Genomic DNA, 14,384 nt, shown 5'->3' on the forward strand with positions numbered 1-14,384 from the left:
TCATTCATTCCATGCAACAATTTTCTCATCTGTAAAAGAGGGATGATAATAATATCTGTCTCCTGGAATTGCCAGAAGAATTAATCGATTAATAAGTGTATATATTTAGACTAACTCCTGATAACGAAGTAGAATTTAATAAAGCGTAGTTATAATTGATATCAGTGTTATTATCTCTGATTCCAATGAGGAAACCTAAACCCATTGCCATTCTGCTTTGGTACCCTATCAGAGTACAGCTGCCCCACAGTGTTCCAAGGCTGTCCGTCCTCTTTCTAGAAGTAAACCGTGGCATCTTCCTGTAGCACAGCTCATTGGTTCATATTACAAGCCTTTCAGTTAGCAGCTGAGCACTTTAACTGCTGTGCCACCAGGGCTTCTAATTGAAAGCTAGAGATGACACATTGCATGCCACAGTCACTCATCAAGGTGGAGGCAGAAGTCATCCCAGGTCTTTCTGACGCGAAAACCTAATTCTCTCTTTCTTTTTTAAATTAGACTCCTTTCTTCTCTTTAGAATTTAACCTGAATAATCATATAGCTAACCTATTTGATACATCACATGTGGGCTAGCCCATTTAAAAAAAAATCATTTTATTGGGGCTCATACAATTCTTATTACAATCCACACATACATCATTTGTGTAAAGCACACGTATACATTCATTGCCCTCATCATTCTCAAAACTCTTTCTGCTTGGGTCCCTGGAATCAGCTCCTCGTTTTCCTTTTTCCCCTCCCTCTCCCTCCCCGCTCCCTCCTCCCTCATGAACCCTTGATAATTTATAAATTATTATTTTATTTTATCTTACACTGCCCAGTGTCTCCCTTCACCCACTTTTCTGTTGCCCATCCCCCAGGGAGGAGGTTATATATAGAGCCTGAATCAGTTTTTTTTAAGAAGTTAATGAACTTTATTAGTGCATCAGGAACATTTAAATCAGTGATCTAGAGAAAAAAGCACTTCATGTCTAATTATAAATTTTGTAACTTCCCATCACCTTGATGAATACTGTTTGAATCAGTTTTAAAGTTATTATGAATAGCTGATAAATTTATACTGTGTAATTTCTAAAAGATTTAGTAAGGGTGTTCTATTCATCCTTCTAATTTCAATTTCATAAAAGGTATTTTAGTATAAATATACACAGTTAAAAGTATGCTACTTCTAGTTGGTTACTATGTGCTCAGCTAGAGAAAGTTTTTTCAAATCTACATACATATGTCAAACACGGATATTAACTGCTCCCTGGAGCACAGTCAATGATATACACAGTATATGGACTTTAAAAGCCAAGCTCACTGCCACCGAGGGGATTCCAACTCATAGCAGCCCTGTACGATAGGGTGGCACTGCCCCTGTGGGCTCCAGACTATAACTCTTTACAGGAGTAGAAAGTCTCGTCTTTCTCCCATGGAGTGGCTGGTAGTTTTGAACTTCTGACCATGTAGCTAGCAGCCCAGTGTATAACCACTATGCCAGTGAGGCTCCTGAAAGACTTTTTCCATTTTTGCTTTATGTCTCATTTTTCTAAATGTAGCACATGAAAGTAACTCTTGCTTTCTCTGTGTAGTCACTGCATCACTCAATGCATATGGGAATTTCTCTGAGAATTACAGTAAAAGCAGTGGCCACCATCACTGGAGTGTCTCTTTTCAGTTTGCGTAACACCAGGTAACAGACCACACAATGTAGGAGCAATGTAGGTGTAGCAAAACAGGGAGCAAGACGTCAAGCCCAATGACAGAATTTAGTAGAAATGAATTTGCCCCATGTTAAGTTTAGTTTTAAAGGGAGGGCACATGCTAGTCCCTTTTTTTAGTCATTTATAAATTGTTCTATCTCCAGTAATGAACTGTATCAGTGATGATATCTTTATGTTTCAGAATTATTTTGAGGCCCCTCACAAAGGAGAACAGCACGATGATCTGCTATAAATATCGCGGCCGTACGAGACAGTTCTGCCCTGATGCTGTGAGCCAGGATGGATTTAAGGGTTCCCAACAACAAAAAACAAACAAGAAAACAAATAGTCATATGCCACAACCTCTGTTAATCTTAGTTAAGGAGCTAGTGGAATCCAGCTCCTAAAACATTAGAGCTTTCTGAGTACATCTCAGGTGCAGAGAAAATGTATTGTCCCCATTTGTTTGATTAGAAAAACTTGAAGAAAGCATTTAATCCCACTGAATTATTTCAGTCAGCGTCCACATTTCACAGAATGGTGGAAAGACACCAGGCAGCAGTAGGCTAGAATCATGTCTTATTTTCTTTTATTCAGTTATTGATTCTTTTAATAGCTCTATTAGACACCTACCATGTAAAACTTTTTATGAGTTTAGGAAATAATCAGAGATGACGCCAAGATGGTAAAAGTATAGATGTTTTGATAACCTCACAGCAATAAATTATAATCATAAAACTATGTATGTCTTAACATACAAAATTTGATTTTTTTAGGTAACATCCATCAAGGATAAAAATGACTAAAACTAAAAGCGCATGATGCAGAAGTCATTAAAACATGCAAAATTATTATGCCAGCTTTCTTATCTTTTTTAAATATTTACTGATGTTGATCTAAAATCTTTATTAGCACATTTTATTTCATTTTAAAACAAAAGAAAATGCTATTTCTGCAGCTAATAAATTAGAAATCTTATAAGTATAAATTTGTTACTTTTTAAAATATAAATCACCTGAATCAAGCTGTACATTTTATTATCTGTACCATGACAGGTCACTCGGAAACTATTTTTATGCTTCCAGTAAGATTGAATAGTTTTGCAATTATAGTTGCAGAGCACTCCTGGTGCATTACATAAATTTTAGTGTTGACAAGGAGTCTTTATAGAGAAAATATTCTGATTTGTACATTTAATTTCACCCCAAACTCACTCACTCACTGTCATCTACTTGGTAGTGACTCCTGGCAACCCTATAAGACAGAGTAAAACTGCCTCCTGTGGGTTATCCAGAATGTAAATCTGTACACAGTAGAAATCCTCCTCTTTCTTCTGCAGAATGGTAGTGGTTTTGAACTGCTGGCCTCAAGGTAAACAACCCAGTGCACAACCCTTAGGAAGCTACTGTCTTAATTAAGTGGCAGGGAGAATAAGACTAAGGCAAGTGAATTATCGAGAGCACTTGTCTGCAGCTCTTCACTGCCACAAAGACATGTTGAAACATGTTTGTGATAAATCTGTGCCTGTATGAACCTAGTAGCAATACTTCCTGGCTTATTCTCCTGTTAGAAAGTCAATGCTATTTCCCTGTTGTTGTTTTTAATACTTCTTCCCTACCTTTCTCTCACACACTTCCAATTTTTAAACTATACTTTGAGGAAGTCAGCACTTTTGGAAGCTAATAAATAATAGTTACACAAGGCACATTTTCATATCGGAAAAGTGTACAGTTTTGTGCATTTTATCCTTGTACTTTGATTACCTGTTCTTATCTTGCAACTTGTTTATTTCACTGGTCTGATCCAAAATCTGCCTTTCCAATTTACTTGTAGAAAGAGAATGTTCAAGAAGCTGAAGTTCAAGTCTTGTTGTCTGATTTAATACCTAAGAGTAGCAAAACAAAATTCTTCATCATTTTAATTAGATGTTACTTACTCTTAGTTAAATTAACTGAATTATTAGGAAACACAACTAAAAAATATTTTCTCCAACTATCTTATTTTGCCATATTTTACCTTTCCAAAAAGGCTTAGTGTCCTGGGTTCCATCACTTTATTCATATTTTTATCATATCTTTACTTTGGGACATGTTTAATAATCTAGAAACTATTATTTGTACCAAATAACATGTTATTGTTCTTATTCTTTTATCATTTCTTTTCACATTGTGAAACGAATGAGAAGACACAATAATCATACTTACTATAGCAAAAACTGCTCACAAATGAATTTCCCATTGCTTGAACTAAAATGCTATTTTCACATTTGATTTTCATTAAATTTAAGAAAAGTGATTAGAACTCACATTCTTTTGTTGCAATAAAAATGCAAGTCTTACTTGTTCTACCTTAATGTGTATTTCTTAATTTTGCTTTATTTAGCCTTATTTATTTTTTCTAGTTTGGTTTTTCCTAGTTGAAAAATCATATCAACTAGGAAACAATGAAATGTCAATATAAAGTTGAAGGAAAGTTATTCTTTGTATATCCCATAACGTTTTCAGGCTCACTCTTAGCCAGTGAATTCAAACAACTTTTCAGGCTACTTCTTTAGAGTTGGGCTACCTTTGAGCAGGAAGAATTGCTTACTCACATCCTCCATGGTAATGGTTATTCAGGATGTGATATCACATTTAAGTGTAAGTTAGAATTGTTGCCAAAGAATACGTGTCCTTGAAAGAATCATTGTTTTCTTGCTGTCTTTATGTCATTAGTGAGTGCCAAGCCTGGTCACAGAGACAATGTTAAGTACTAGGGATGGTTTGGCCCTTAGCCAAAAACCACTTGAGATCATGTCATGAATATTGTTTTGTGAATGAATATATTATCCAACATAATGGCTTTAGTAGTATTATTACCAACTGGTATATAGATTTGACCTATATATTAATTAGACCCAGGCTTTTTGTGCTGGCCATTTCTGAAAGGAAGTGGATAATCCGGTCTGCTGATTTTGCTCATAAGGTCTGTAACATAAGGGTTGGTGGGGGGAGGTGTATGTAGAGGATGGAATACCGATTCAGCTATTGGCCCCTGGAGTAATCGCAATATTTTACTATCACTTTTCTGAAGAGAATCATACAGTTGGACAAGGCTTCAGGGCATCCATCTGCAGGTGTCTAAATTATCCAAGTCCGGTGATTATCTAGTTCTTTCTTCTCTCATTCTGACAGATGAATCTTGCTTCTAAGTAAAATAGTTCATACTCGAATTTAAACTTATTTCACCCAGTCAGTAACTGCCCAACAGATTTTCAAAGTAGACAATATAACTCAATCTCTTGAGAATCTGCTGAAAAAATAAGTGTGGATGAGGGACGTTTATATTGGCTTATTTTATGGGAAATGTATTTTAAGTGGAATTCCTGGGCGATACAAATGGGGAACATCCGAAGCTGCTAACCGAAATGATGGCAGCTTGGGACTACCCAGCGAAGACTTGGAGAAAAGGCCTGGTGATCTACTTCCAAACCACCCGTCATTCCAAGTGCTGTGGAGCACAGTTGTAGTCAGAATGGACTCTGATAGCAACGGATAGATTTTAATTCAGAAACAGTATTTTCTTTCATTAAGCAATTATATAGCACACTTTCCTGGTAGTCTTTAACTGGCTAACCCATTATGCGTTTCATATTTCTTACTTGTGCTTCCACATCTGTCAATTTCCGTGTCTGTTCCGCTGTTTGATTTAGCAGGTTTGTTCCGATTTCTATCATCACAGCTGTCTGGTTCTGGACTGCATTCTGTTGCATCTCTACCATTTCCTTCTTCATGTTGTCCTGGATATAATTCTCAAGCTGGAAAAGAAGAAGCGTTTTAAAAGACAGGCATCAAAGATCAAAAACTTGATTCCTCTTTCCCCTACCTTTTAAATACTTTATTTAAAGACCTTTGTCTTCCTCACTTTCAATTCTTTTCCCCACTCACCCACAGTAAAGTGTCGTTTTCTTTTATGTGAACCTCAAAATCTGGCATGTTCCTAACACAGTATGTGAGAGAGACTACGCCTGGCTCTTTGTGAACTCGTGCATAGCTTAAAAGGCCACATTGTAAGAAGGAGAGCGATCCTCCACAATGCAGTGATGGATGATGGCAGTGGAATGGGCTCAGAAGGACCACTGGGAGCTTTACTGCGTTGTGTCCTTTCAATCAACCTTCAACTCTGTCCATATTATACAGGCAAGGGAAATTCGGTACAAAGAAATATGTCTATTCCTGCCATATTCTGGACTTCTCATTTTACAGAGATGGTCCATTTGACTCCCTCAGATGGAGCAAAAGAAAACGAGAAACTGTTCCAAAGCAAACAGAATCACCACTCCATTCCACGCTTGACTCTCCTGTCCCATATCATCCACTGATTGAGTTTGTCCTAAAATGTATGCATTTGTCATAATTTCACCAGGCAGGGCAAACTTCCAATCATGCATTGATTTCACCCATCATTCAATTTCCTTGTATATAAACAAAGGTGTTTTAGGAACTAATGAAAACATACCTTAGGAGTCATTACATGTGCATAGCCTTTTTGCTATTGCTATTGCTATTGGATGCCATCAAGTCAGTACTAACTCACAGCGACCCAGAACTCTTTGTGGTACTGTGACAGTCTCATAATCGTTTCCGTGTTTGAGCCCTTTGTGGCAAGCACTATGCTAATCCATCTAGGTGAGCATCTTCCTTTATTTCACTGACCCCCCCCCCCATACTAAGCATAATATCTTTCTCTAGACCTAGTCCAGCTTAATATAACATGTCCAAAGTACATGAGACGAAGTGTCGCCGTCCTCACTTCACTTCTAGGGAGCATTTGACTGTATGCCTTTTCAAGACAGATGTTATTTTCTGCTACTCCCTGGTGTATTCAGTATTCTTCTCCAGCACTGTAAGTCAGAGGCACCAGTTCTTCGCCAATCATCCTTATGTTATCATCTGTATGAGGTGGTTGAAAATACCATGAACTGGACCAGGCACACACCTCGGTCTTCAAAGTGGCATCCTTGATCTTTAACACTTTAAAGAAGTCTATGCAGTGGATAGACTGGATATATTGGGTTTGCCCAATATAATATGTCATTGGGTTTCTTGACTGTTGCTTCCATGAACATTGATTGTGGATCCAAGTAAATGAAATCCTTGTCAGCTTCAATATTTTCTCTGTTTATTATGATGTTGCTTATTGCTTATCTGTGAAGATTTTTGTTTTATTTTTATAATTCACACAGGAGGCTGATGTTACAGTCTTCCTATAATCTAGTTTCTTGGATTATTTATTCAGCATACAGACTGAATAAACATGGTGAATGTATACAACCCTGATTTATAGCTTAAGTGATTTTAAACTACTTATTTTCTTGAACTATACTCCTTTTTGTCTAAGTACAGGTTCCACTTTTTGTCTAAGTACAGGTTCCATATGAGCACCATGAAGTGTTCTCAAATTCCTATTCTTCACGATGTTATCCATAGTTTGTTATGATTCACACAATCAAATACCTCTACATAGTCATTAAACACAAGGAAACATCTTTCTGGTATTCTGTGGTTTCAGCCAAGATCCAACTGGCATCAACAACAATATCCTGCATCTTACTTCTTCTTCTGATCCAGCTTGAATTTATTGCAGTTCCCTGACTTTGTACTTCTGCTATCCAGTTTTAATTGTATTAAAGACATTTTACTTGGGTGTGATATTAATGATATTGTATGATAAGTTTTCAATCCTGTTGCATCGGCTTTCTTTGAGATGGGCACAAATCGGGATCCTTTCCAGTTGATGGGCACAGGTAGCTAGCTGTCTTCCAAACTTCATGGCATGGTGAGCAAGCACCTCCGGCACGACAATGGTGTGTTAAAGCATCAGAGTTGGCATTCTGGGGATCTCTGGGGTCTAGTTTTTCACCAGTGTCTACCGTGCAGCTTGTACTTCTTCCTTAACTACCATCACTTCTTAATCATACGTTCCCTCCTGAGATAGTTGAATGTAGACACACTCTTTTTGGTACAATGACTGTGTATTTCTTCCATCTTCTTTTGATGATGCTTCCTACGTCATTCAATATTTTCGCATGAAATCCTTCAATATTACAACTCAAGGCTTGAATATTTTCTTCAATTTTTTCTTGTTGAGAAATCCCAAGTATGATTTTCTATTTGGTTTTCTGGTACTAAGTCTTTGCACGTTTCATTATAATGCTTTACTGTGTCCCATAGGATTTTCTATAGCTGCTATCTATCTATCTATCTACCTATCTATCTACCTATCTATCTATCTATCTATCTATCTATCCATCTATCTATCATCTATCTATTAAGTAGATTGCCAGGCTTTCTGTTGCGCTCCTCTGAATGGGCTCCAGCACACCAACCTTGCGGTTAGCTTTAATTGTGACCCAGCAACCCAGGACTAACTAGTTCAAATCTTTCTAATGGTATGTTCTTGCTTTTTCAGCTTATTCTTTTCTTTCTCCTTCCTGTGTTATCTTTTTAAGATGTAAGTTTCACAGTGGGCAAGCACTGTTTGTTTTAAGGAATCCATAGATAGCAGTGTGTAATTTCTTCTTTTCTCTCCCTCCCCCTTTCCTTATCCCTCTGACTACCATGGGAGTAATGGAATTTTGAGGTTACAGTCATCCAGAGGAACTGTCTTAGCACCCAACAAAGATAATATTTAGAAAGATTTATTCTGGTAAATTTGGAACTACAAAGATATACTGAAACTGGAGTTTGATTTAAATCCATACTCTTGAGATAATTTACAAACTAGTATAGATAAAAAGTTGTAATACTCATTGATTTTAGTACTTAAGAGCTAAATAAAAAAATTATTTTGTCTTTTATCACTCTAAATAATATAAGAGGAAATTAATCCCTTTTTTTGTTTTTTTTGGCCATTCTAGAGCAGTGGGTCAATTTGAAGTTAAACAATCCAGAAAGACAGGAGAGGATCGTTTATCATTTGAAAATTTAAAGTCAGGTCCCAATTGAAGATTAACATTGTAGAAGATATAAAGACTCAATTTTTTAATAGAAAATTTGTATTTTGTTGCGTTATCCTTTTCTAATATTGAAAACAATAGAACACAAAGTGCTTATTAAATGGTGGATGTCAAAAAAGTGAAGCTCGCTGACATGGAGTGGGTTCCCACCCCGAGCAGCTCTATGGACAGAGTAGAGCTGGCCCCATGGGTTTCTGAGACTCACTCTCTACAGGAGTGAAAAGCCCCGTCTTTCTCCCTGGGAGGGCCTGGTGGTTGTGAACTGCTGACCTTGTTGTTTGCCAATATGTAGCCCACTATTCCACCAGGGCTTATATGAACTGTGTATATGTGCGTATTCTGTTAATCTTACAGTGAATTAAATTATATATATGGTTGTGTATGTGTGTTTACAATGTTTGTAATATGTTTATACATGTGTTATATGCTTTGGAATATTATATGTATGTATGTATGTAGCTTTGGAAGGCACGTATCATTTAAATAAAGCAAAACTCATACTGAACCAGTTGCTTACTAAGTAAAGTTTTATGAGGAAAATAGAACAGAAATGGAGACATGAGGTAGTAGACCATTTGTGGTTTGTTTTTTAAGAGTTGTGTTCTCACACTTGAAGCAGTGAAATGAGGTTTCAAGAAACCTGTATAAGGTGGTACTCCATTTCTCAATGCAGACGTGTGGTGCTCCAGTGCTGAACAGGTTCAGCAAAGCTTCCAGACTGAAATAGACTGAGGAAAAAAGCTTAGTGATATATTTCTAAAAATCAGCCATTGGATCAGCCATGGTTCAGTCGCCAACTCCAGGCAGTGTTGTGCATGGGGTTGCTGTGAGTCAAGTGCCAACTCACCGGTAGCTATAGCAACAGGAGCAAAGAAGATCGTGTGCATCCTAGAAGCAGGCACAACAGTGGTCAACCCAAACACCCTGCCATTGATTTGATTCTGACCCATAGCTACCAGGTAGGGCAAGATTGATGCTGCTCTGTAGGGTTTCTGAAACCGAATCTTTATGGAGAATGCAGTCTTACTTTTCTCCCTCGGAGTGGCTGGTGGGTTTGAACCAGTGACCTTGTGTTGAGCATCCCAGCATACACACCACTATACAGCCAGGTCTTCTTACAATAATGATAGTTATTACTTATTGGTTACTCACTGTGTCTCAACTACTTTTGTTAATCTCTTTATATTGATTTTAGGTACTTAGTATCAGAACAGCCATGGGCACAGACTAATGACTGGCAAACTTGTAAGCAACCTGTATGGTTTCCTTTGCCTGTTAACAGCCAACAGTGACATGTGTCAGAGTGTGCTTGAGCATGTCCTCTCATTTCTGGGGTTAACAATGCCTTAAAATACAATAGGCTTCCTCCCATTCAATTACAAATCGAATGGGAATGCTGTTTTACAATCCGAAAGACCTATAGAGTTAGTGGTCATCCACGCTGATTTCATCTCCTGGGAACATTGAATTTTTTTTTCATTTAAAGATAAATTGTAATGTTCAGAGAGAGAAAGATAAGAGACCTCTATAAAGTAATTAACATTTCAAAATGAAAATCTCCTATTCATTGTATCCTTTTAATACATCACTCCATATCAAGTTGCCTAACAGCCAGTGAAGCCCATTTGACTGGTCCACATTGAAGGATGTGCCATGAAATTTCCTTGTCTCTTGACCTTGATAAAAGCTTTTAAACCTTTTTAGTTTATTGCCCTGAAATGCCTTTCTTTTCGATATCTCTCTTCACATGTTTTACTGTGACTGAAATTCAGACATAAAGAAAGTTCCCCCAATGAACCCACTGATGTCCCTCTCATCTGCAGCATCACACTCTGCTCTTCTTTGGCAAATGTTTGCTTTAGCAAAACTGTTCTGAGATACTTGAACCTTCCAAGAGAGAGGGGACATGTTATTTCTATTTCTCAAGTGTGGCTGCCCAAATTCATGTTTTCCTGGAAAGCTTGACATCGCTTCCATATCTGAAGGTAGCTTTGCAGAGAGGAGTTGTGATGTGTGGGTGCAAGTGCCTCTGAAGAGATCCTCATGCATCAGTTTAAAGGGCCAAGTGAATATGAATGCCACTTTCCTCCCACGGTTTAAACTCTCTTGATATACAGTGCGGATCTCTGAAGCACTCTGTTAGGATTCAAATGAATTGTTCAAATCTAATTGACATTCTAAGGCTATGCCTAGCTTTGTAGTTGTATAGATAGTTGCTCAGTATTATTATCCTTTGCTAAAAAGAGACATTTTGTACCCTGTAACAGTATTTAAAACTTGATAGCACTTTGAAACAACAAGGGACCCAGTAAAATATCTGGTAAAACTTACACAAGGTAAAATATCTGAATACTGTATTGTATATTCAATAATACACAATTATGCATTGTTTCATGTGCATAACAATATGCTTAGTGAAATAAAACATTATGTGATTTGGATGTTGTGTGAACACCTTATTACAGTCTGATCCTGCATTTGCTTCAAGCTTTTCAAACAAACTGGGAGCCTTAGCAGTGAAAGTGAATATCCTGAGACCCATTCACCTTTGTCAGGTCCCCTATTCACGTCATTAGCAAGTTCTCCATATGGGATAGAAGTCCCTTTTGTGTTTTTTCCTTAGCCTTGCAACTTTCCATGGGGCTAATCCTTGACAGCTTGGGGAATTTTTGTTTTGTTTTTGAGGATTTTTGTGACTGTCAAGTACAAATTCCTAAATGGAGTGTGACATGCAGAAATCTCAAGCAGTAGTGTTGGCAGATTGTCCATCTTCTTGTTTAATAACCTTTAGTTTTAGTTTCAAATTGTCATTTCCCTTTGCTTTTTGCTGCTGCTCTTACTAATCATTGATTTTGCTGCTTTGGGGGAGCCATATGGTAATAATTTTAAAATAAAATTAAACAGAGGTAACAGTACAACACTCAAGAGACTGAGATAGAAGATAATGGATACTGATGTCTGCAGTATGCATACATTATTGTACAATACCTTTTTTTAGTTAGAGGTACAGTACAGACTTACTCATAGTGACCCTGTATAGAGTTCTGATACTGTAAATCCTTATGGGAGTATATACCGTCCTCTTTCTTCTGTGGTACTACTGGTGGGTTTCAAACACCAGCTTTTCAGTCCAACGTTTACCTGTCGGTGCCACCAGAACTTCTTAACCAGTAATATAGGCATTTTTTATAACCATCAAGAGAAGGAGCCCTGGTGGCACTGTCAAGTAAGCTTTTGGCTGCTAACCATGAGGTCAGCAGTTCAAACCTACCAGCCACGCTGCAGGAGGAAATGTATAACCTCGGTAACCCTATTTAGGATCACTATGAATAGGAATTGGGTTGATGGTGGTGGGTTTAGTTTTATGGTATATCCATGACATCTGTATTATAGGGTATATGAGGGGGCTTCAAAAAGTTCATAGACAAATCCGTTGTCTTTTACACATGGTAGTGCAATCACTTTGTGTATAAGCAACATGAGATAGATATTTTGATACATTTTATTCTCTAATTGTGATTTCTGAACGCTTTCTATAACCTTAGGGCTGTGATCCACAAGATCAGTAGTTCAAAACCACCAGTCACTCTGCAAGAGAAAGACAAGGCTTTCTACTCTTATAAAGAGTTTTAGTCTTGGAAACTCACAGGGTCACTTCTACCCTGCCCAGTAGCGTTACTATACGTTAGCTGTGAGTTTCTTTATTATTAATATTACTACTACTACTATTATTATTATTATAACCTTTGGGAACCAAGGATATTTATGCAGCCAAATGTAGCCCAATTAACTATGTGGTGCATGAATGTACAAGGAGTATCCCCTCCCACACACCCCAAAAAACTAATCCCCACCCCAAACTAGGGGTTTGTTAAATTTTTTAACAAAATAACCTTATCATCTTCAAAGTACTCTCCATTACACTTAATAAATTTGTCAAATCTACGATTCCATTCTTGGAAACATTTTTCAAACTCATCTGTTTGGATGGCGGACAGCACCTCCCTCATTTTTTCCCTCACCTCTTCTACATTGCCAAATCGCTGTCCTTTCATGTCCCTCTTCAATCGCAGAAACAAAAAGAACTCGCATGGAATGAGGTCAGGTGAGTAGAGTCCATGGGGCAAGAGAGGCAAGTTGTTTTTTGCCATAAATTGGAACACTGAGATCACTGTGTGAGCCAGTACATTGTCATGGAGACAAAACCAGTCCCCTGCCTGCCACAGATCAGGCCTTTTTTGTTGCACACTGTTATGCAATCTATTCAGAACTTCTAAATCAGTGGTTCTCAACCTGTGGGTCACAACCCCTTTGGGAATCAAACGACCCTTTCACAGGGGTCACCCAATTCATAACAGTAGCAAAGTGACAGTGATGAAGTAGCAACGAAAATAATTGTATGGTTGGGGGGTCACCACCACATGAGGACCTGTGTGAAAGGGTCGCAGCACGAGGAAGGTTGAAAACCACTGCTCTAGAAGATGCACTGGCATGGTGTTTACACCAGTGAGCTCAAACGTGATTGTGATGATGGCGAATGAATGGGCAGGTTTTGTTCTGTTGTCCATAGCCAGTGTGGCAGTGAGCTAGAACCAGCAACTCTACCCCACCCTACAGGGTCGTTATGAATCAGTCATCTGGATGGCAGCGCATTTTTATTAAGTAAAAATAACAAATGTATAAGTGAGGGCTTCAAGAAGTTTGTGGAATTAAAAGGTAATGGAATTTTTCCAGGAAATTTCTGAAGCCCTCTCACATGTATATTTTAATGTAAAATGTCTCCTGGACTTTTATTATTTCTCAACAAGTTCATTGATCAAATTCGATAGTAAAAACAAGTCCATTTGCGAGGCAACTATATCACGTTGAGTATACATCGCAATAGTTAAATGTGGTGGGGCATACTCTAGGGCAGCGGGTCGCAACCTGTTGGTCGCAACTCCTTTGGGAGTCGAATGACCCTTTCACAGGGGTCACCTAAGACCCTCAGAAAACACATATGTCCAATGGTTGGGGGTCCCCACAACCTGAGGAACTGTATAAAAGGGTCGCAGCATTAGGAAGGTTGAGAACCACTGCTCCAGGGCCATGCACCCTGAAGCTGCATCATGTTCTGTAACTTTGTGGAGTCCCAGGCAGGCCCATAGGCTGGTGGCTGCTCTGCCAGCTGGGCAGTACAGCTTATTCTGGTAATGAGCCTGCGGGAAGGGAGCAGAGGAGTGCAGACAGGGTGATGGCCAGTCACTTCACTGCAGACCCCAAGATCTGCCTGGCATTCATGCACTTGCGAGAAGTGCTCAGGCCAGTGAGGGGCAATCTTAGGTGGGTGGACCTTTCCACAGAGAGCAAGAATGGCCCCTAGGGCATGGCAGTTTTCTTTCTAGCTGCAAATCCTAACCCCTTCAACTCTTGTCTGTGGTTTGAAATGGCACAGGCACCATAGAACAGTAGTTACTGACCCAAGGGGATGGAGCAGCCCTGGAGGCCTACCTCTCAAATGACTCCTGGCATCTGAGGTTTTACATCATGCCAGGTTTCACAAATGAACTCATCTTTGGAACCCAATTGTGTAACTAAGTGAGGAGTGGATGTATATGGAATGCAGAAGAGATCTAAGTCCTAAGGGAGAGAAGTATAACCCTTCCGGCATAGATTTTGTAGGTAGTTAATGCAACTCTTCATAATAAACAGACCTATCCTCA

The 14,384-nt window shown here is 38.5% G+C and overlaps 2 protein-coding genes across 3 annotated transcripts in view; one reads left to right on the top strand and one right to left on the bottom strand.

Moving 5' to 3' along the window:
• MCPH1 (microcephalin 1) overlaps positions 1–14,384 on the top strand; it is a 343,376-nt gene that overhangs the window by 168,013 nt on the left and 160,979 nt on the right. The window lies entirely within an intron of this gene.
• ANGPT2 (angiopoietin 2) overlaps positions 1–14,384 on the bottom strand; it is a 58,656-nt gene that overhangs the window by 16,636 nt on the left and 27,636 nt on the right. For both annotated transcript variants that reach the window (XM_004707651.2, XM_004707650.2), the window contains exons 2-3: positions 5,326–5,481; positions 3,449–3,570 (exon numbers count right to left, since the gene is read on the bottom strand). In XM_004707651.2, the coding sequence (XP_004707708.1) occupies positions 3,449–3,570; positions 5,326–5,481 (278 nt within the window). The remainder of the gene's footprint in view (positions 1–3,448; positions 3,571–5,325; positions 5,482–14,384) is intronic.

The sequence above is a fragment of the Echinops telfairi genome, unplaced genomic scaffold (assembly GCF_000313985.2).
Source record: "Echinops telfairi isolate 266 unplaced genomic scaffold, ASM31398v2 ScPeMD7_9;HRSCAF=40, whole genome shotgun sequence".
In the NCBI taxonomy this organism is placed as follows: Eukaryota; Metazoa; Chordata; class Mammalia; order Afrosoricida; family Tenrecidae; genus Echinops; species Echinops telfairi.